This window comes from Hemitrygon akajei, chromosome 6, assembly GCF_048418815.1.
Source record: "Hemitrygon akajei chromosome 6, sHemAka1.3, whole genome shotgun sequence".
In the NCBI taxonomy this organism is placed as follows: Eukaryota; Metazoa; Chordata; class Chondrichthyes; order Myliobatiformes; family Dasyatidae; genus Hemitrygon; species Hemitrygon akajei.
Window position 1 is genome coordinate 10,455,851 of NC_133129.1, and position 22,585 is coordinate 10,478,435.

Below are 22,585 nucleotides of genomic sequence, written 5' to 3' on the forward strand. Positions count from 1 at the left end.
GTTTAACCCACTCACCTTCTCCAAGGGGTAGCTTTAGCCAGAGAAAAGAAAAGGCTAGTAAATTTGATAACAAGCCCACAGATTCCTATAGCAATTGTGACTATACCTCCATCCACACTGCTTCATGCACGCCCATAAACTCTCCTAAAGCGTCACTCTTTGTCATTCCAGCTCTGATGTAAAGACTTTCCACGCCAGTACTCCTCTGACGTAAACGTAAGAGATTCTGCAGATGCTGGAAATATTGAGCAACGCACACAAAATGCTGGAAGATCTCGGCAAGTCAGGCAGCGTCCATGGCAGGGAATAAACAGACAGTTTGGGCTGAGATCTTCCAGAAAGTTGTGGATATGGGCCAGACTATCACGAATAAAACCCTCCTCACCACTATGCACATCTACATGGAGCTTTGTTGCAGGAAAACAGCATCCATCATCAGGGATCCTCACCACCCAGGTTGTGCTCTCTTCTTGCTGCTGCCATCAGGAAGAGAGTACAGGAGCTTCGGGCTCACAGCACCAAGTTCAGAAACAGTTATTACTCCTCAACCATCAGGCTCTTGAACCAAAAGGGATTACTTCACTCAATTTCACTTGCCCAATCACTGAACTGTTCCAACTTTCAAGGACTTTTCTTCTCATGTTCTTGATATTTATCCTTACTTATTTACTATTATATCTTTCTTTTTCTTTCTTTTTGTAGTTACACAGTTTGTTGTCTTTTGCACACCGGTTGTCCACCCAGTTAGTGCGATCTTTCATTGATTCTGTCATAGTTATTGGATTTACTGTGACTTCCTGTGGCAAAATTAATCTCAGGGTCATATATGGCACTTTCACAATAAATTTACTTTGCACTTTGAATCAGGACATTCAAAGTCTTGGCACAAATCATCGGCTTGCTGAGTACTTCCCAAATATCTTTTTGTTTAATCGTGATAGACCAGATTCACAAGTTCACTAACTCTATTCTCCACACTCTAGTCATTGTCTTTCTTTCTTTGTTTATGTACACAGTTTGTTGTCTTTTGCTGGCCCGGAGAGATCAAATACAATTCTGGAATGGAGAGGTGCAGAAGCCGGCAGTCGTTATAGTCTACAATGAAAGAGTACGTTGGAAACACTCCACAGATCAGCAGATAGGGAAACATGAGTCACCGTTACAGCTGGAATGACTGGTCCTGACATAACTGGTTACCTGAAATTGCTGTAAAGTCCCCAATGCCATGATGAAAGGTGAGATTCTCTGCCCAAGACAGGTTTTGTTGGAACTCTGTTTTTGCTCAGGATGGGAAAGCAAAGAGAACTTCCCTCTCCTCACTTGTCCTGTTTATCTCGTCTCCCCTCCCACTTCAAAGATTCAAATTCTCCTTCCAGGTGAATCATCATTTCACACACACTCATTCCAATGTTCACAATGTGGTGACCTAATCCTCGGAGAAACAAGATGCAGAGGGGCTGACCACTTTGCAGAGAAACACTCAGTCCACAGTGGAAGTAGAGTGGACCATTAAAGTGACAGACAACTGGACACTGATGGACACCCTTGCAGGCTGCGGAGACGTCCTTTGCAGAAGTCATCTCCAGTGCAGAGGAGATTGCACTGTGAGCACTGGAGACAGTACAGTGAACAGAAAGTGCAAGTTGATCTGCTTCACCCAGAGTATTGGATCCCTGGATGCTGGAAGACCAGGGATCCTGGAGATGCATGGGAATGAGGGGCTGTGGAAATGGAAGATCGGGCCAGAGGAATTGTAGAGGAAATGCTGAAAGGAGAAGATGTGTTCTGTGGAATATTGTTGAAGGTTGCAGGAATCACAGATGATGATCCACTGAATGTGGAAACAGGGGCCAAATTCTGAAACAGAATTATCAATAATTCTGATAACTAGCCTTTAATATTCATGTCAATTCAGACTAGATCATTATGGGGCACCATAGTACCATAGACGAGGGTGTGATACTATTACAGGTCTTAGAGCTCAGAGTTTGTATGTCCTTGACTGACTGGGTATAGGAGTAAATTCCCAAATCCTGTACTCACTGTCCTGACTGGGTATAGGAGTAATGTCCTAAATCCGGACTCACTGTCCTGACTGGGTATAGGAGTAATGTCCTAAATCCGGACTCACTGTCCTGACTGGGTATAGGAGTAATGTCCTAAATCCGGACTCACTGTCCTGACTGGGTATAGGAGTAATGTCCTAAATCCGGACTCACTGTCCTGACTGGGTATAGGAGTAATGTCCTAAATCCGGACTCACTGTCCTGACTGGGTATAGGAGTAATGTCCTAAATCCGGACTCACTGTCCTGACTGGGTATAGGAGTAATGTCCTAAATCCGGACTCACTGTCCTGACTGGGTATAGGAGTAATGTCCTAAATCCGGACTCACTGTCCTGACTGGGCAGAGGAGTAAATTCCCAAATCCTGGACTCACTGTCCTGACTGGGTATAGGAGTAATGTCCTAAATCCGGACTCACTGTCCTGACTGGGCAGAGGAGTAAATTCCCAAATCCTGGACTCACTGTCCTGACTGGGTATAGGAGTAATGTCCTAAATCCGGACTCACTGTCCTGACTGGGCAGAGGAGTAAATTCCCAAATCCTGGACTCACTGTCCTGACTGGGTATAGGAGTAATGTCCTAAATCCGGACTCACTGTCCTGACTGGGCAGAGGAGTAAATTCCCAAATCCTGGACTCACTGTCCTGACTGGGTATAGGAGTAATGTCCTAAATCCGGACTCACTGTCCTGACTGGGTATAGGAGTAATGTCCCAAATCTGGACTCACTGTCCTGACTGGGTATAGGAGTAATGTCCTAAATCCGGACTCACTGTCCTGACTGGGTATAGGAGTAATGTCCCAAATCCGGACTCACTGTCCTGACTGGGTATAGGAGTAATGTCCTAAATCCGGACTCACTGTCCTGACTGGGTATAGGAGTAATGTCCTAAATCCGGACTCACTGTCCTGACTGGGCAGAGGAGTAAATTCCCAAATCCTGGACTCACTGTCCTGACTGGGTATAGGAGTAATGTCCTAAATCCGGACTCACTGTCCTGACTGGGTATAGGAGTAATGTCCTAAATCCGGACTCACTGTCCTGACTGGGTATAGGAGTAAATTCCCAAATCCGGACTCACTGTCCTGACTGGGTATAGGAGTAATGTCCTAAATCCGGACTCACTGTCCTGACTGGGTATAGGAGTAAATTCCCAAATCTGGACTCACTGTCCTGACTGGGTATAGGAGTAAATTCCTAAATCCGGACTCACTGTCCTGACTGGGTATAGGAGTAAATTCCCAAATCCTGGACTCACTGTCCTGACTGGGTATAGGAGTAATGTCCTAAATCCGGACTCACTGTCCTGACTGGGTATAGGAGTAAATTCCTAAATCCGGACTCACTGTCCTGACTGGGTATAGGAGTAATGTCCTAAATCCGGACTCACTGTCCTGACTGGGTATAGGAGTAAATTCCTAAATCCGGACTCACTGTCCTGACTGGGTATAGGAGTAATGTCCTAAATCCGGACTCACTGTCCTGACTGGGTATAGGAGTAAATTCCTAAATCCGGACTCACTGTCCTGACTGGGTATAGGAGTAAACTCCCAAATCCGGACTCACTGTCCTGACTGGGCAGAGGAGTAATGTACGAAATCTTTAATGCACTGTCCTTATTGGGTATAAGAAGAATGTGTACAAAATTCAGGCTGGTTTATTTCTACCTCTTTTTGCTACCCAAACCATGGAAATATCAGAACACAGAATACCCAAACCAACAAGTACAAACTCTGTAAAAATCCATAAATCTGTTATCAAAACTAACAAATGCTGTGAGAACTATCTGTGCTAAATTGTACTAACTAAATCTTTTCACAGAATATTTTCACAAACCTCATGCTACTTAACTGTTAAATTATCAAAAACAAATATGGCACAGCTCTACTTATCATCTCTAAACTATCAAAGGTGTTGAAAGCTTCCAATGGTTACAATTCAGGAGTTTGGGAGTTCGAGGGCCAATTAAAATGTAGAACATGTGACAGTACAACTTTGGAACAAAATTAGTAATCTAAACTAATCTCTTCACAATGTCCGTATCTTTCCATTTTCCTCACATCCATCTGCCTACCTAAATGTCTCTCAAATGTCCCTGATGTATCTGCTTCTACCACCTCCCAGGCAGTGCATTCCATTCACCACCATTCTCTGTGTAAAAAAACATGTCCCTCACATCTCCTTTGAACCTACACCCTCTCATCTTTAATGCACGCCCTCAGTTATTAGACATTTCAACCCTTGGAAAAAGATACCATCTCTCCACTCTATCTGTGCCCTTCATAATCTATCAGATCTCCCCTCAGCCTCTGCTGCTTGAGAGAAAGCAACTTAAGGTTGTCTAATCTCTCACGATAGCACATGTCCTCTAATCCAGACAACTTTCTGGGAAACCTCTCCAAAGCCTCAACATCCTTCCTATAGTGGGGCGACCAGAACTGTGAGCAATACTCCAGATGCAGCCAGACTAGGGTTTTATAAAGCTGCAACATAATTTCCTGACTTTTGAACTCAATGTCTCAACTAACAAAGGCAAGCCTGCCGACCGCCTTCGTAAGCACTCTGTCAACCTGTGTAGTCAAATAGCTGCCCTTCTTTGTGTTCAGTTCATATTGCGAGGAGTGTCATCACACACTTGTGCACAGGAGAGTAAATACTGAACTGCTACATACACTCACCAGTCTTGGTACTTCATCGGAGAAGGTGACAGTGTCTTCTCACCAGGTTTATACACCAACTCATTCAAGTAACAAGGACAATCCATTCTTCAAAAACAAGAAAGAACAGATTGAGCTACAGAATGAAATGAAGTTGTCAACAAGAAAAAAAAACTGCAGTTGTACTAAACTTATCGCTAATTAAAGTCAGCAAATTCAAAACTGTGAACTCTCCCATTCTCCTTCACCAAAATCTTTTGCTTTGACAAACACATCAACCACAAATCACAAAATAATCAGAGAAACGTGTGGACCGTAATGACTGGGGAGCAAGATATCATACTCTGAATTTTCTGAGACACTGGTCTCTCTGAAGTTATAGACGTTTGCTCACATGGTGTCAGAACAGGTCTGAGTGTGTGGATTGTAGTACGTGTCCTCAGGGCACCTGCATCCTTCTACAGGTCCTGACGATGGGAGAAAGTGGCAGGTTTTCCCAGTACTCAGGTGGTAACAATTTCTTTCACACGTGTACTTGTCTACAGTGTACACCATGTCATTAGTGCAATTCACCGCTGTAAAGGAGAGAAGAATTAGTAACAAGATTGATACATGGTCTGGGTCTAGAATCAGAATCAGCTTTGCTATATATTGTGAAATTTGTTATTTTCAAGGTTCATTTCCAGTACACGCGTAAAGGAGAATGAAATAATTGTTACCGGATCCAATGCAACACAAAGATATCACAATAAATTCAAGAACACAAAAAAAATTTTTAAAAACACAGTAAATCTAAATATGTAAGATAGCTTCTACACATACTATATGATAGCGTCTATGTATGTAAGATAGCTTCACATTGTATGTCCTTTGTGTGGCTCAAACTCCATCTATAAATTTGTGTGGCTAGGCTCAGCTCAAACTCCAGAGGACGTGGCTTTAAGGTAAGGGGAGGGAAGTTCAAGGGGATATCAGAGGAAGGTTTTTCACTCAGAGAGTGGTTGGTGTGTGGAATGCACTGCCTGAGTCAGTGGTGGAGGCAGACACACTGGTGAAATTTAAGACACTACTAGACAGGTATATGGAGGAATTTAGGGTGGGGGGTTATGTGGGAGGCAGGGTTTGAGGGTCGGCACAACATTGTGGGCCGAAGGGCCTGTAATGTGCTGTACTATTCTATGTTCTATAAATTTGCTGATGACACAACTATTGTTTGCAGAATTTCAGATGGTGACGAGGAGGCGTACAGGAGCAAGAGAGATCAGCTGGCTGAGTGGTGTGGCAACAGCCTCCCAGTCAATGTCAAAATCAAGGAATTATTTGTGAACTCCAGGAAGAGGAAATCCAGGGCACACAAACCAGCCGTCATCGAGGAACGTGTGAGTAGTTTCTGAGCATCTGAGGACCTGTCTCGGACCCAACATATCGAAGACACCACAGCAGCTCTATTTCATTGGGTGTTTGAGGAGAATAAGTACATAACCAAAGACAGTCAAACTACAGATGTACTGTGGAGAGCATTCTAACTGGCTACATCACCGTCTGGTATGGCGGGGGGGAGAGTCACTGTGCAGGATCGGAAAAAGCTGCAGAAAGTTGTAAACTCAGTCAGCTCCATCATGGGCACCGGCCTCCCCAGCATCGGGGACACTCAAAAATGAGACTCCCATTAGTAAAGACCCCATCACCCAAGACATGCTCTCGTCTCATTGCTTCCATCAGCAAGGAGGTACAGGAGCCTGAAGACACACACTCGATGTTTCAGGAACAGCTTCCTCCCCTCTGCAATCAGCTTTCTGAATGGACAATGAAGCCATGAACATTACTCTTTTCGCATTGTGTATTTAATATTCTTTTATATGTATACTTCTTATTGTAATTTATTTTTATTGTAATGTACTGCTGCCGCAAAACCACAGATTTCACAACATTTGCCGATAATATTAAACCTAATTCTGATTCTGAAGTGACACCAGTCACAGGGGTGTCTGTACATAAAGTGACTCTGACCGGAAATGATAAAGTAGTGGTGGAGCTCGTGGGTGGAGGTGTTGATCAGCCTTACTGCTTGGGGGAAGGAACTGTTTTTGAGCCTGATCTTTTCTGGAGTTGATGCTATGTAGCCTCCTCCCTGATGGGAGTGGGACGAGCAGACCGTGAGCAGGATGGCTGGGATCCTTCGTGACGTCACTGGCTCTTTTCTGTACATATGTCTTTGACGGCGGGCAGGCTGATGCTCGTCCAGAACTGGGCAGTCACAATAAGAAATACGACATTACATAAAGAATATAAAAAAAAGGAGTAAAATGGTGAGGTAGTGTTCACAGACCAATGGGAAATCTGAAGGTTGAGGGGGAAAAAACTGTTCCTGAAACGTTAAGTGTTCATACGTATTGAGTTGAAAATGGCTCATTGGTCGAGCAGTTCTCCTCTGAGACATCGTTATGTTCCTGCCTCCTCTGACGTATGGAAATGACATCTTTGGACAGTGGGAGGAAACCAGGGCGCCCGGAGGAAACCCACACGCTCACAGGAAGGATGTACAAGCTTCTTACAGAGAGTGTTGGAATTGAACTCTGAGCACCAAAGCCCTGAACTGAAATAGTGCTGTGCGAACACGAGGAAATCCGCAGATGCTGGAAATTCAATGCTGTGCGAGTCTCTTTGTTGCCATGGAAGCCCATCTCCCCCAGGGACGTCTGGATGAAAATGTCATCCGATACACGTAATCCACATGAAAAGAAAATGTGAGGGCTGTGAGCCAAATGCAGGGGAATGGGACTGGCTCGAAAAGCCTCCTTGGATGGGGCAAAGCCTGTCCCAAAAAGGTCAGAGATTCCATAACATTGAAAAAGTTCAGTGAGTTGCAATGAGTAGTTTAATTGTTAAACTTAACCAACACCAGGCTAATGTATTAAATTAAATAGTTATTTTTTGACTATTCATTTATTTAGAGATACAGTGCATAGGAGGCCATCTGGCCCTTCAGGCTGAGCCACCGAGCAAACCCCGATTTAAAGATAGTCTAATCACAGGACAATTTACAATAACCAACTAACCTATTAACCGGTAGGTCGAGGGAATGTTTGAGGAAACCGGAACCACAAGTGGAAAACCACGGGGAGGACATACGAGGGGTGATTGATAAGTTCGTGGCCCAATTTAGAAGGAGATGAGTTATTAACTTCAAACTCTGTGCATAATCACTTAAAGAGTTGAACTGCATGTGCATGTAATGAGAGCTGTATAACTCATCTCCTTCTACCCTAGGCCACGAATCTATCAATCACCCCTGCTGTGGACACTTTCTGGAGGTCCAAGATCAATATGCTCCACGACCGCTGGACTAAGTGTGTAAATGTAGGAGGGACTATGTTGGAAAATAAATGTGCTAGGTTTTCTAAAATTGACTCCTACTACCTCAGGCCATGAACTTATTAATCACCCCTCGTACAATCTCCTTACTGAGGACGCTGGCATTCAACTCCAATCTCGGAGACTCTGGGCTCCAACGGCGCCTCACAAGCTGCTGTGCTACATTAGCCAAGGATTTCCATACACACTCTGTGATCATTATCAAGGGCACTTACCGCACTCGAGAACTGCAGCTCGGAAATCAATGTAGACACCATACAGAAGGCAAAAGTGGGCATAATTGGCTAGAGCCAAACACATACATTTCTGAGGGTCAGAACAACTGCAGACATACTGCAGGCACTGATCATAGAACTGGTCCGGACTGATGAAATGACAACTGTTAAATATGCGACTCTTGATGATGCTGCATTTCTCTTTTGCATAGGACTCTGTAAGAAAGAAAAAAATACAGTAAAGCACATTTCAATGATCATCACCTACAGAAATACTGTACACTAAAGCACATGTCAGTGTCTGTCACCTACACAAATACTGTACACACAAGTACATGTCAGTGATTGTCACCTACAGAAATACTGTACACTAAAGTACATGTCAGTGTCTGTCACCTACTGAAATACTGTACACTAAAACACATGTCAGAGTCTGTCACCTACAGAAATACTGTACAGTAAAGCACATGTCAGTGACTGTCACCTTCAGAAATACTGTACAGTAAAGCACATGTCAGTGACTGTCACCTACAGAAATACTGTACAGTAAAGCGCATGTCAGTGACTGTCACCTTCAGAAATACTGTACAGTAACGCACATGTCAGTGACTGTCACCTTCAGAAATACTGTACACTAACACACATGTCAGTGTCTGTCACCTACAGAAATACTGTACACAAAGTCCATGTCAGTGACTGTCACCTACAGAAATACTGTACAGTAAAGCACATGTCAGTGACTGTCACCTTCAGAAATACTGTACACTAAAACACATGTCAGTGATTGTCACCTACTGAAATACTGTACACTAAAGCACATGTCAGTGTCTGTCACCTACAGAAATACTGTACACACAAGTACATGTCAGTGATTGTCACCTACAGAAATACTGTACACTAACACACATGTCAGTGTCTGTCACCTACAGAAATACTGTACAGTAAAGCACATGTCAGTGACTGTCACCTACAGAAATACTGTACACTAACACACATGTCAGTGTCTGTCACCTACAGAAATACTGTACAAAGTCCATGTCAGTGACTGTCACCTACAGAAATACTGTACAGTAAAGCACATGTCAGTGACTGTCACCTACAGAAATACTGTACACTAAAGCACATGTCAGTGACTGTCACCTACAGAAATACTGTACACTAAAGTACATGTCAGTGACTGTCACCTACAGAAATACTGTACACTAAAGTACATGTCAGTGACTGTCACCTTCAGAAATACTGTACACTAACACACATGTCAGTGTCTGTCACCTACAGAAATACTGTACAGTAAAGCACATGTCAGTGACTGTCACCTACAGAAATACTGTACACTAACACACATGTCAGTGTCTGTCACCTACAGAAATACTGTACAAAGTCCATGTCAGTGACTGTCACCTACAGAAATACTGTACAGTAAAGCACATGTCAGTGACTGTCACCTACAGAAATACTGTACACTAAAGCACATGTCAGAGTCCGTCACCTACAGAAATACTGTACACTAAAGCACATGTCAGAGTCCGTCACCTACTGAAATACTGTACACTAAAGCACATGTCAGTGATTGTCACCTACAGAAATACTGTACACTAAAGCACATGTCAGTGACTGTTACCTACAGAAATACTGTACAGTAAAGCACATGTCAGTGACTGTCACCTTCAGAAATACTGTACACTAAAGCACATGTCAGTGACTGTCACCTACAGAAATAGTACACTAAAGCACATGTCAGAGTCCGTCACCTACTGAAATAGTACACTAAAGCACATATCAATGTCCGTCACCTACAGAAATACTGTACACTAAAGCACATGTCAGAGTCCGTCACCTACAGAAATACTGTACAGTAAAGCACATGTCAGTGACTGTCACCTTCAGAAATACTGTACACTAAAGCACATATCAGTGACTGTCACCTTCAGAAATACTGTACACTAAAGCACATGTCAGTGACTGTCACCTACAGAAATACTGTACACTAAAGTGCATGTCAGTGACTGTCACCTACAGAAATACTGTACAGTAAAGCGCATGTCAGTGACTGTCACCTTCAGAAATACTGTACAGTAAAGCACATGTCAGTGACTGTCACCTTCAGAAATACTGTACACTAACACACATGTCAGTGTCTGTCACCTACAGAAATACTGTACACAAAGTCCATGTCAGTGACTGTCACCTACAGAAATACTGTACAGTAAAGCACATGTCAGTGACTGTCACCTTCAGAAATACTGTACACTAAAACTCATGTCAGTGATTGTCACCTACTGAAATACTGTACACTAAAGCACATGTCAGTGTCTGTCACCTACAGAAATACTGTACACACAAGTACATGTCAGTGATTGTCACCTACAGAAATACTGTACACTAACACACATGTCAGTGTCTGTCACCTACAGAAATACTGTACAGTAAAGCACATGTCAGTGACTGTCACCTACAGAAATACTGTACACTAACACACATGTCAGTGTCTGTCACCTACAGAAATACTGTACAAAGTCCATGTCAGTGACTGTCACCTACAGAAATACTGTACAGTAAAGCACATGTCAGTGACTGTCACCTACAGAAATACTGTACACTAAAGCACATGTCAGTGACTGTCACCTACAGAAATACTGTACACTAAAGTACATGTCAGTGACTGTCACCTACAGAAATACTGTACACTAAAGTACATGTCAGTGACTGTCACCTTCAGAAATACTGTACACTAACACACATGTCAGTGTCTGTCACCTACAGAAATACTGTACAGTAAAGCACATGTCAGTGACTGTCACCTACAGAAATACTGTACACTAACACACATGTCAGTGTCTGTCACCTACAGAAATACTGTACAAAGTCCATGTCAGTGACTGTCACCTACAGAAATACTGTACAGTAAAGCACATGTCAGTGACTGTCACCTACAGAAATACTGTACACTAAAGCACATGTCAGAGTCCGTCACCTACAGAAATACTGTACACTAAAGCACATGTCAGAGTCCGTCACCTACTGAAATACTGTACACTAAAGCACATGTCAGTGACTGTTACCTACAGAAATACTGTACAGTAAAGCACATATCAATGTCCGTCACCTACAGAAATACTGTACACTAAAGCACATGTCAGAGTCCGTCACCTACAGAAATACTGTACAGTAAAGCACATGTCAGTGACTGTCACCTTCAGAAATACTGTACACTAAAGCACATGTCAGTGACTGTCACCTACAGAAATACTGTACACTAAAGCACATATCAGTGACTGTCACCTTCAGAAATACTGTACACTAAAGCACATGTCAGTGACTGTCACCTACAGAAATACTGTACACTAAAGCACATGTCAGTGACTGTCACCTACTGAAATACTGTACACTAAAGCACATGTCAGTGACTGTCACCTACTGAAATACTGTACACTAAAGTGCATGTCAGTGACTGTCACCTACAGAAATACTGTACACTAAAACACATGTCAGTGATTGTCACCTACTGAAATACTGTACACTAAAGCACATGTCAGAGTCCGTCACCTACAGAAATACTGTACAGTAAAGCACATGTCAGTGACTGTCACCTACAGAAATACTGTACACTAAAGTACATGTCAGTGACTGTCACCTACAGAAATACTGTACACTAAAACACATGTCAGTGATTGTCACCTACAGAAATACTGTACACTAACACACATGTCAGTGTCTGTCACCTACAGAAATACTGTACAAAGTCCATGTCAGTGACTGTCACCTACAGAAATACTGTACACTAAAGTACATGTCAGTGACTGTCACTTACAGAAATACTGTACACTAAAACACATGTCAGTGATTGTCACCTACAGAAATACTGTACACTAAAACACATGTCAGAGTCCGTCACCTACAGAAATACTGTACACTAAAGCACATGTCAGTGACTGTCACCTACTGAAATACTGTACAGTAAAGCACATGTCAGTGACTGTCACCTACAGAAATACTGTACACTAAAGCACATGTCAGAGTCCGTCACCTTCAGAAATACTGTACACTAAAGCACATGTCAGTGACTGTCACCTACAGAAATACTGTACACTAAAGTACATGTCAGTGACTGTCACCTACAGAAATACTGTACACTAAAGCACATGTCAGAGTCTGTCACCTACAGAAATACTGTACAGTAAAGCACATGTCAGTGACTGTCACCTTCAGAAATACTGTACAGTAAAGCACATATCAGTGTCTGTCACCTACAGAAATACTGTACACTAACGCACACGTCGGTGACTGTCACCTACAGAAATACTGTACACTAAAACAACTGTCAGTGACTGTCACCTTCAGAAATACTGTACACTAAAGCACATGTCAGTGACTGTCACCTACAGAAATACTGTACACTAAAGTACATGTCAGTGACTGTCACCTACTGAAATACTGTACACTAAAGCACATATCAGTGTCTGTCACCTACAGAAATACTGTACACTAACGCACACGTCGGTGACTGTCACCTACAGAAATACTGTACACTAAAGCACATGTCAGAGTCCGTCACCTACTGAAATACTGTACAGTAAAGCACATGTCAGTGACTGTCACCTACAGAAATACTGTACACTAAAGCACATGTCAGTGACTGTCACTTACAGAAATACTGTACACTAAAGCACATGTCAGAGTCCGTCACCTACTGAAATACTGTACAGTAAAGCACATGTCAGTGACTGTCACCTACAGAAATACTGTACAGTAAAGCGCATGTCAGTGACTGTCACCTTCAGAAATACTGTACACTAACGCACATATCAGTGTCTGTCACCTACAGAAATACTGTACACTAACGCACATGTCAGTGACTGTCACTTACAGAAATACTGTACACTAAAGCACATGTCAGAGTCCGTCACCTACTGAAATACTGTACAGTAAAGCACATGTCAGTGACTGTCACCTACAGAAATACTGTACAGTAAAGCGCATGTCAGTGACTGTCACCTTCAGAAATACTGTACACTAACGCACATATCAGTGTCTGTCACCTACAGAAATACTGTACACTAACGCACACGTCGGTGACTGTCACCTACAGAAATACTGTACACTAAAGCACATGTCAGAGTCTGTCACCTACAGAAATACTGTACACTAAAACAACTGTCAGTGACTGTCACCTTCAGAAATACTGTACACTAACGCACATATCAGTGTCTGTCACCTACAGAAATACTGTACACTAACGCACACGTCGGTGACTGTCACCTACAGAAATACTGTACACTAAAGCACATGTCAGAGTCTGTCACCTACAGAAATACTGTACACTAAAACAACTGTCAGTGACTGTCACCTTCAGAAATACTGTACACTAAAGCACATGTCAGTGACTGTCACCTACAGAAATACTGTACACTAAAGTACATGTCAGTGACTGTCACTTACAGAAATACTGTACACTAAAACACATGTCAGTGATTGTCACCTACTGAAATACTGTACACTAAAGCACATGTCAGAGTCCGTCACCTACAGAAATACTGTACAGTAAAGCACATGTCAGTGACTGTCACCTTCAGAAATACTGTACACTAAAGCACATGTCAGTGACTGTCACCTACTGAAATAGTACACTAAAGCACATATCAGTGTCTGTCACCTACAGAAATACTGTACAGTAAAGCACATGTCAGAGTCCGTCACCTTCAGAAATACTGTACAGTAAAGCACATGTCAGTGACTGTCACCTACAGAAATACTGTACAGTAAAGCACATGTCAGTGACTGTCACCTACTGAAATAGTACACTAAAGCACATATCAGTGTCTGTCACCTACAGAAATACTGTACACTAAAGTACATGTCAGTGTCTGTCACCTACTGAAATACTGTACAGTAAAGCACACATCAGTGACTGTCACCTACAGAAATACTGTACACTAAAGCACATATCAGTGTCTGTCACCTACAGAAATACTGTACACTAAAGCACATATCAGTGTCTGTCACCTACAGAAATACTGTACACTAAAGCACAGTTCCCTGCAATGGTATATACAGGTGGAATGAAAAACTTACTTACAGCCGCATCACTGGCACAGAGCATCAGGTAAACAGCATACACAAAAAACATTAATTACACACAAGGACGAACATAATTAGAACTCAAAAATGTCCGTTGTCATGCAAAGTTATCATTGCTGCTTTGCTGAAGCTGTGACTGGGGTTATGCATCTTTTCATAGCAAAAGCGCAATGTTACACTAGTCATGGGGGATTTCAATATGCCGGTTTATTGGGAAAATCAGGTCGGTGCTGGATTCCAGGAGGGGGAATTTCCAGAGTGCCTACAAGATGGCTTTTTAGAGCAACTCGTGGTCGAGCCTAATCAAGGATGAGACATTCTGGATTGGGTGTTTTACAATAATTCAGAATTGATTAGAGAGCTTTGAGTAGAAGAACCCTTATGGAAAGTGTAAGTAAGCTAGCCGATAAAACTAAGGAGGATACCAAAAGTTTCTTCAGATATGTAAAGTGTAAAAGAGAGGCGAGAGGAAATATCGGACCACTGAATAACAATGCTGAAGAGGTAGCAAAGGGAGACAAGGTAATGGCTGAAGAATCGAATAAGTTTTTTGCATCAGTCTTCACTGTGGAGGACACTAGCAGTATGGTGGAAGTTTCAGGTGTCAGGGGTCATGAAGTGTGAAGTTACCATAACTGGAGAGAAGGTTCTTGGGAAACTGAAAGGTCTGAAGGTAGATAAGTCACCTGGATCAGATAGTGTACATCCCAGGGTTCTGAAAGAGGTGACTGAAGAGATTGTGGAGGCATTTGAAACAATCTTTCAAAAATCACAAGATTCTGGAATGGTTCCAGAAGACTGCAATAGTGCAAATGTCACTCCAATCTTCAAGAAGGGAGAAAGGAAGAAGAAAGGAATCTATAGGCCAGTTTGTCTGCCCTCAGTGGTAGGGAAGATGTTAGAGTCGATTATTAAGGATGAATTCTCAGGGTACTTGGAAGCACATGATAAAATCGGCCAGAGTCAGCATGATTTCCTCAAGGGGAAATATTGCCTGACAAATATTGTATGGCAGCTTTGAGTGTCCTATGGGGTCCAAATGTATTGGCCTTTATCAACTGTGGGACTGAGTTTAAGAGCCGAGAGGTAATGTTGCAGCTATATAGGACCTTGGTCAGACCCCACTTGGTGTACTGTGCTCAGTTCTGGTCACCTCACTACAGGAAGGATGTGGAAACCATGGAAAGGGTGCAGAGGAGATTTACAAGGATGTTGTCTGGATTGGGGAGCATGCCCTATGAGAATAGGTTGAGTGAACTTGGCTTTTTCTCCTTGGAGTGACGGAGGATGAGAGGTGACCTGATAGAGGTGTATAAGATGATGAGAGGCATTGATCGTGTGGATAGTCAGAGGCTTTTTCCCAGGGCTGAAATGGCTAACACAAGAGGGCACAGTTTTAAGGTGCTTGGAAGTAGGTACAGAGGAGATGTCAGGGGTAAGTTTTTTATGCAGAGAGTGGTGAGTACGTGGAATGGGCTACCAGCGATGGTGGTGAAGACAGATATGATAGGGTCTTTTAAGAGACTCCTGGATAGGTACATGGAGCTTAGAAAAATAGAGAGCTATGGGTAACCCTAGGTAATTTCTGAAGTAAGTATATGTTCCACACAGCATCATGGGCCAAAGGGCCTGTATTGTGCTGTAGGCTTTCAATGTTTCTATGTTTCTAAATCTGTTGGAATTCTTTGAAGAAATAACAAGCAGGATAGACAAAGGAGAATCGGTGGTTGTTGTGTACTTGGATTTACAGAAGTGAGACTGCTATCAAGCTAAGAGTCCATGGATGGTATTACAGGGAAGATTCTAGCATGGGTAAAGCTGATTGGCAAGAGAGAGCCTTTTCTGGTTGGCTGCCCGTGACTAGTAGTGTTCCACAGGGGTCTGTATTTGGATCAATTCTTTTTACATTATATGTTAATGATTTGGATGATGGAATTGATGGCTATTTTGCAAAGTTTGCAGACAATACAAAGATAGGTGGAGGGGCAGGTAGTTTTGAGGAAATAGAGAGGCAACAGACGGATTTAGACAGATTAGAGAATGGGCAAAGAAATGGCAGATGGAATACAGTGTCCGGAAGTGTACGGTCCTTGTGCAGGATTCCATGAAGGTTAATTTGCAGGTAGAGCCTGTGGTGAGGAAGGCAAATGTGATGTCGGCGTTCATTTCAAGAGGACTGAAATATTAAAGCAAGGATGTAATGTTGTGACTTTATAACATGAGCAGTTTTGGACCCCTAATCTTAGAAGGGAAGTACAGAAACTGGAGAGGGTTCAAAGGAGGTTCATGAAAATGATTCCAGGATTGAATGGCTTGTCATATAACCATATAACAATTACACCATGGAAACAGGCCATCTCGGCCCTTCTAGTCCGTGCCGAATGCTTACTCTCACCTAGTCCCACTGACCCGCACTCAACCCATAACCCTCCATTCCTTTCCTGTCCATATAACTAACCAACTTTGCTTTAAATGACAATACCGAACCTGCCTCTACCACTTCTACTAGAAGCTCGTTCCACACAGCTATCACTCTCTGAGTAAAGAAATTCCCCCTCATGTTACCCTTAAACTTTTGCCCCCTGTCTCAATTCATGTCCGCTTGTTTGAATCTGCCCTACTCTCAATGGAAAAAGCCTATCCACGTCAACTCAATCTATCCCCCTCATAATTTTAAATACTTCTATCAAGTCCCCCCTCAACCTTCTACGCTCCAAAGAATAAAGACCTAACTTGTTCAATCTTTCCTTGTAACTCAGGTGCTGAAACCCAGGTAACATTCTAGTAAATCTTCTCTGTACTCTCTCTATTTTGTTGACATCTTTCCTATAATTTGGTGACCAGAACTGTACACAATACTCCAAATTCGGCCTTACCAATGCCTTGTACAATTTTAACATTACATCCCAACTCCTAAACTCAATGCTCTGGTTTATAAAGGTCAACGTACCAAAAGCTTTCTTCACTACCCTATCCACTTGAGATTCCACCTTCAGGGAACTATGCACCATTATTCCTAGATCACTCTGTTCTACTGCATTCTTCAATGCCCTACCATTTACCATCTATGTCCTATTTGGATTATTCCTACCAAAATGTAACACCTCACACTTATCAGCATTAAACTCCATCTGCTATCGTTCAGCCCACTCTTCTAACTGGCCTAAATCTTTCTGCAAGCTTTGAAAACCTACTTCATTATCCACAACACCACCCACCTTAGTATTATCTGCATACTTACTAATCCAATTTACCACTCAATCATCCAGATCATTAATGTATATGACAAACAACATTGGACCCAGTACAGATCCCTGAGGCACACCACTAATCACTGGCCTCCAACCTGACAAACAGTTATCCACCACTACTCTCTGGCATCTCCCATCCAGCCACTGTTGAATCCATTTTACTACTTCAATATTAATACCTAATGATTGAACCTTCCTAACTAACCTTCCGTGCAGAAACTTGTCAAAGGCCTTACCATATAGACAACATCCACAGCTTTACCCTCATCAACTTTCCTTGCAACCTCTTCAAAAAGTTCAGTAAGATTTATCAAACATGACCTTCCACGCACAAATCCATGTTGACTGTTCCTCATCAGACCCTGTCTATCCAGATAATTATATATACCATCTAGGTGGGCAACCCTAGGTAATTTCTAAAGTAAGAACATGTTCAGCATAGCTTTGTGGGTGAAATGTCCTGTATTCTGCTGTAGGTTTTCTGTGTTTCTATGTTTCTTAGTAAGCAGTAATCACATTATGATTGAGTTCAAAATGAAATAAAATAGGGAGAAAGTAAAGACTGAAGTAACTGTATTTCAGCTGAGTAAAGGAAATTACGGTGGTATAAGAGGGGAGTTGGTCGTAGTAAATTGGAAGGATATGCTGGCATCTGTTTCTAAGAAAAATGAGAAAGGTGCAGGATAAATACATTCCAAAAATGAAGGAATGCCCCAATGGCAAAATAGTACAACCATGGCTGTAAAGGAAGTCAGAATCAGGTTTATTATCACCGGCATGTGTTGGGAAATTAGTTAACTTAGTCAAATCTAATCTAAAAGCGAGAGAGGGGGCATTCAGCAAAGCAAAAATTAGTGGGAAAGTAGACAATTGGGGAACTTTTAAAAACCTACAGAAAGCAACTAACAGAATCATTAGGAGGAAGAAGATGAAATGAGAAAGCAAGCTGGCAAACAATATCAAGCTGGATAGAAAAAGCATTTTCAAGTATATAAAATATAAAAGAGAGATGAGTGGATATAGGACCACTAGAAAATGTGGCTGGAGAAATAATAGCAGGGAACAAGGAGACAGCAGATGAACTAAATGTGTATTTTGCATCTGTCTTCACTGTGGAAGACTCTATCTGTATATCAGTGTTGAAGGGTGTGAGGGAGGAGAAGTGAGTGTAGTTACTATTACAAGGGAGAAGGTTCTCAAAAAGCTGAAAAACTGAATCCAGGGTTCTGAAAGAGGTAACAGTAGATATTGTGGAGACTTTAGCAATGATCTTTCAAAAATCATTGGACTCTGGCATGGTGCCAGAGGACAGGAAAATTGCAAATGTCACTCCACTCTTTAAGAAAGGAGGAAGGCTGCAGAAAGGAAATTATAGACCAGTTAGCCTGACCAAGTAGTTGGGAAGATGTTGGAGTCAATTGTTAAGGATGAGGTTATGAAGAATTAGGTGACAGAGGACAGGATAGGACAAAATCAGCATGGTTTCTTTAAGTAAAATCTTGCCTGACGAACCTGTTGGAATTCTTTGAGGAGATTACAAGTAGGATAGATAAAGGGGATACAGTGGATATTGTATATTTGGACTTTCAGAAGTCCTTTGACAAGGTGCCACACATCAGGTTGCTTACCAAGTTAAGAGCCTATGCTATCACAGGAAAGTTACTAACATGGTTAGGGCATTAGCTGATTGGTAGGAGGCAGCGAGTAGGAATAAAAGGTTCCTTTTCTGGTTGGCTGCCAGTGACTAGTGGTGTTCCACAGGGGTTGGTGTTGGGACCATTTCTTTTAATGCTGTATTTAAATGATAGACTAGATGGCTTTGTTGCCAAGATTGCAACAATGTTGAAAAATGTTTGGTCACGCACTTTGGTAGAAGAAATAAATGCGCAGATTATTTTCTAAATGGAGAGAAAATACAAAAATCTGAGGTGCAAAGGGATTTGGGAGTCCTGGTGTAGGACACCCTAAGGGTTAACTTGCGGGTTGACTGTTTACTCTTCTCCACAGATGCTGTTTGACTTGTTGAGTTCCTGCAGCATTTTATGTGTTGCTTTGAACTTTCATCATCTGCAGATCTTCTCATGCAGTATACCTCTATGATTCTATGGTTTTGCACCATCAGATTTGTGTTATCATTACTTTTATTCCAGACACATTTTGTGGGGAAAAAACAGGAGAGAATATGCATTTGTCAGTCTGATTACTAAATTTAACAAAGAAATGCCAAGTAATATCTGCCCTTCTGATCCTCCAGTGAATACCTGCTCGAGTGTATGGTTGAAATAAAGAATCTCTTACCTTTCTGAGGGTTAGCCTTGCAAGGGTCATACACTGGCATTGGGGGTAGGTCAATACACTGTGGACTTGCTTTCCAAGAGTTGACAAAGACCCTTGGCACAGAATCAATCAAGTAATTTGCAGACCTGTAGAATAAATAATAACATGGTGCTTATTACTGAACTAGCTAGCTTTTCTTTCACTCCTGCACCGATAGAGTGGGCACAGTGATTTGTTTATGGGCTAGTAGACAGAATGCTGGATCACTGATCTAGTGAGGTATGACCACTGCTAAAACTTGAATCTCACCATGAAGCAGGGGAATTTAATTTCAATCACAAAAATAAACCTGGAGCTTAAACTTAAAAGCAAAAAGATCTCTGTAATGCAACCATTGATTGCCATAAAAATCCTTCCAGTGCATGAAGCCCTTTCCCAGACGGAGAATCGTGAAGTATAAAACTCTTCGGTGACACTTTCAGCTCTCGAAAAAGTGTGCGCACAACCTGGATAAAATTTGCCCATTTTGGCACAAAGTTTTATGAGCTCACTGTTGACAAACATAAGAGATTCTGCAGGTGCTGGAAATCCACAATAACACAAACAAAATGCTGGAGGAACCCTCAGTAGGTCGGGCAATGCCTCCTCTACTGCCACAGAGAAGCCACTGTCGGACTGGGGAGCTACATGGATCTACACCGTCAGGGTGTCCTCCAGACAGTGGCATGAACATTGAACGTTTTAACTTCCAATAATTTCTCCCGCTTCCCCCCTTCCCCTTCTCTCTTCTTCCATTCTGGCCCCCTTCTTGCCCTCTATCTTTCCTCATCTGCTCACAGCTTCCCCAGTGCCCCTCCTCCTTCCCTTTCTCCATGGTCTTCTCCCCTCTTCAATTAGATTCTTTCTTCTTCAAGCCTTTATTTCTTTTACCGATCACCTCTCAGATTCTTACTTCAACCCTCCTCTCCCTCCCACCTATCTTCCCCCTCACCTGGCCTCACGTATCACCTGCCAGCTTGTACTCCTTCCCCTTCCCGCACCTTCTTATTCTGGCATCTTCCCCCTTCCTTTTGAGTCCTGATAGGGTCTCGGCCTGAAACATCAACAGCTTGCTCCCCTCCACAGCTGCTTGCTGACATGCTGAGTCCCTCCAGCATCTTGTGTGTGTTACTCTGAGTTCACTGTCAGTATCAACTGGATGGTCTGCTGTTTTCATTCTTATTTATCACCATGTTTTCATGCCATAAGGACAGGGTCAGCACTGTCTGCTCCAATCGAGCCTTTCCAGTGAAACAAGGTTGTGTCCTGGCACCGACCCTGTTTGGAATCACCTTCTCCATGCTCCTTCACTGTGCTTTCAGACTACACTGAGGGCATCTACCTTCGCCTCGCACAAGAGGGGATGGCAAGCTGTTCAATCGCTCGCTTGGGCTCCAAGATCAAAGTTAGAACAGCCCTCACCCGGGAGATGCTGTTGGCAGATGACGTCACATACTGAAGGCGGACTCCAGCAACCGATTAACTGCTTCGCCCACGCCCGCAGGGACTGTCGGTTCACCATCAGTCTGAAGAAGACAAACGTCATGCCCAGGGTGCTGAATCTCCCCCAAACATCACCACTGATGGTTGCTCTCTTGATGTAGTTAACTCCTTCACCTTCCATCACCAGCTCCCTGTCCCTCTATACCAGCAAGGCTTGGACACCCTACATCAGCCAAGAGAACAGGCTAAACTCGTTCCATCTACGCAGCCTCAGGCACATCTCCTGACAGGACAGAATCACCAACACAATGGTTCTGCAGCAGGCTGACACCTCCAGCATCCACACACTACTCAGCCACAGACTCCTCAGATAGTTGGGCCATGTCAGACAAATGGACCAGTGACGCATTCCCAAGGTCATGCTGCACGTGAGCTGAGTGAGGGTTAACGTCCACGAGGAAGACCATGCTTCCGCTACAGGGACGTCTGCAAACGCGACATAAAGCTGGTTGGCATCGACCTCAACAATGGGAGGAAACACTTGAAGACCAGACTGTCACAAGCACAGATTCGGCAGCGCAGTAGATATGGAAATTGTGCTTGTGAATTTGCACGTATCAGCTAATTATTATTTAATCATGATAGTATTTGACCCCATACTTGTCATCATAGTGCTTGTCGAGATCGGACAGAGCACAGCAATGCTTCGCTGCCTGTTTGCATCGGCCTTGCCTGAGAAATTGGACAGTCGAGTCAACTGACTCTGAAGACTCGCGGTATTCATTTAACAAGTAGATGTTCTTTTCAGCCGCAGTGTAGGCTCCATTTCCCATTGAGAGTTTTAGTTAACGGCCCTGTTTGGCCTTGCATCTATTGTTTTATTTTCCCTTGAACACTGTTCGCATTAAAGTTTTGTGAACTACTGACCCCTTTCAGTGTCTCTCACTATGCACGTGGGCCATATCTGAACCCGGTGACACAGACAGCATGGAGGGCCACAGTCAAAAGCAGTGCTCAACGTACTGAGATAGCAAGGACCAACATGCTCATCAACAAGAGAACCAGAGCTTCATCATGCAGAGCACCTTCCTCCGTCACCTGCAGCCGCTGTGAACAAGACTGTAGCGGGGCTGGACAGCCACTCCAGAAAGTGCAAGTAGCCCCAAGAACCGTCAAAAAAGTG

At 42.9% G+C, this 22,585-nt stretch overlaps 1 protein-coding gene across 1 annotated transcript in view; it reads right to left on the reverse strand.

Annotated features, from left to right (window-relative positions):
* LOC140728850 (uncharacterized) overlaps positions 1-22,585 on the reverse strand; it is a 235,780-nt gene that overhangs the window by 204,768 nt on the left and 8,427 nt on the right. Inside the window, exons 3-6 of the mRNA XM_073047854.1 lie at positions 19,942-20,066; positions 8,315-8,530; positions 5,119-5,299; positions 4,746-4,832 (exon numbers count right to left, since the gene is read on the reverse strand). Coding sequence (XP_072903955.1) covers positions 4,746-4,832; positions 5,119-5,299; positions 8,315-8,530; positions 19,942-20,066 — 609 coding nt within the window. The remainder of the gene's footprint in view (positions 1-4,745; positions 4,833-5,118; positions 5,300-8,314; positions 8,531-19,941; positions 20,067-22,585) is intronic.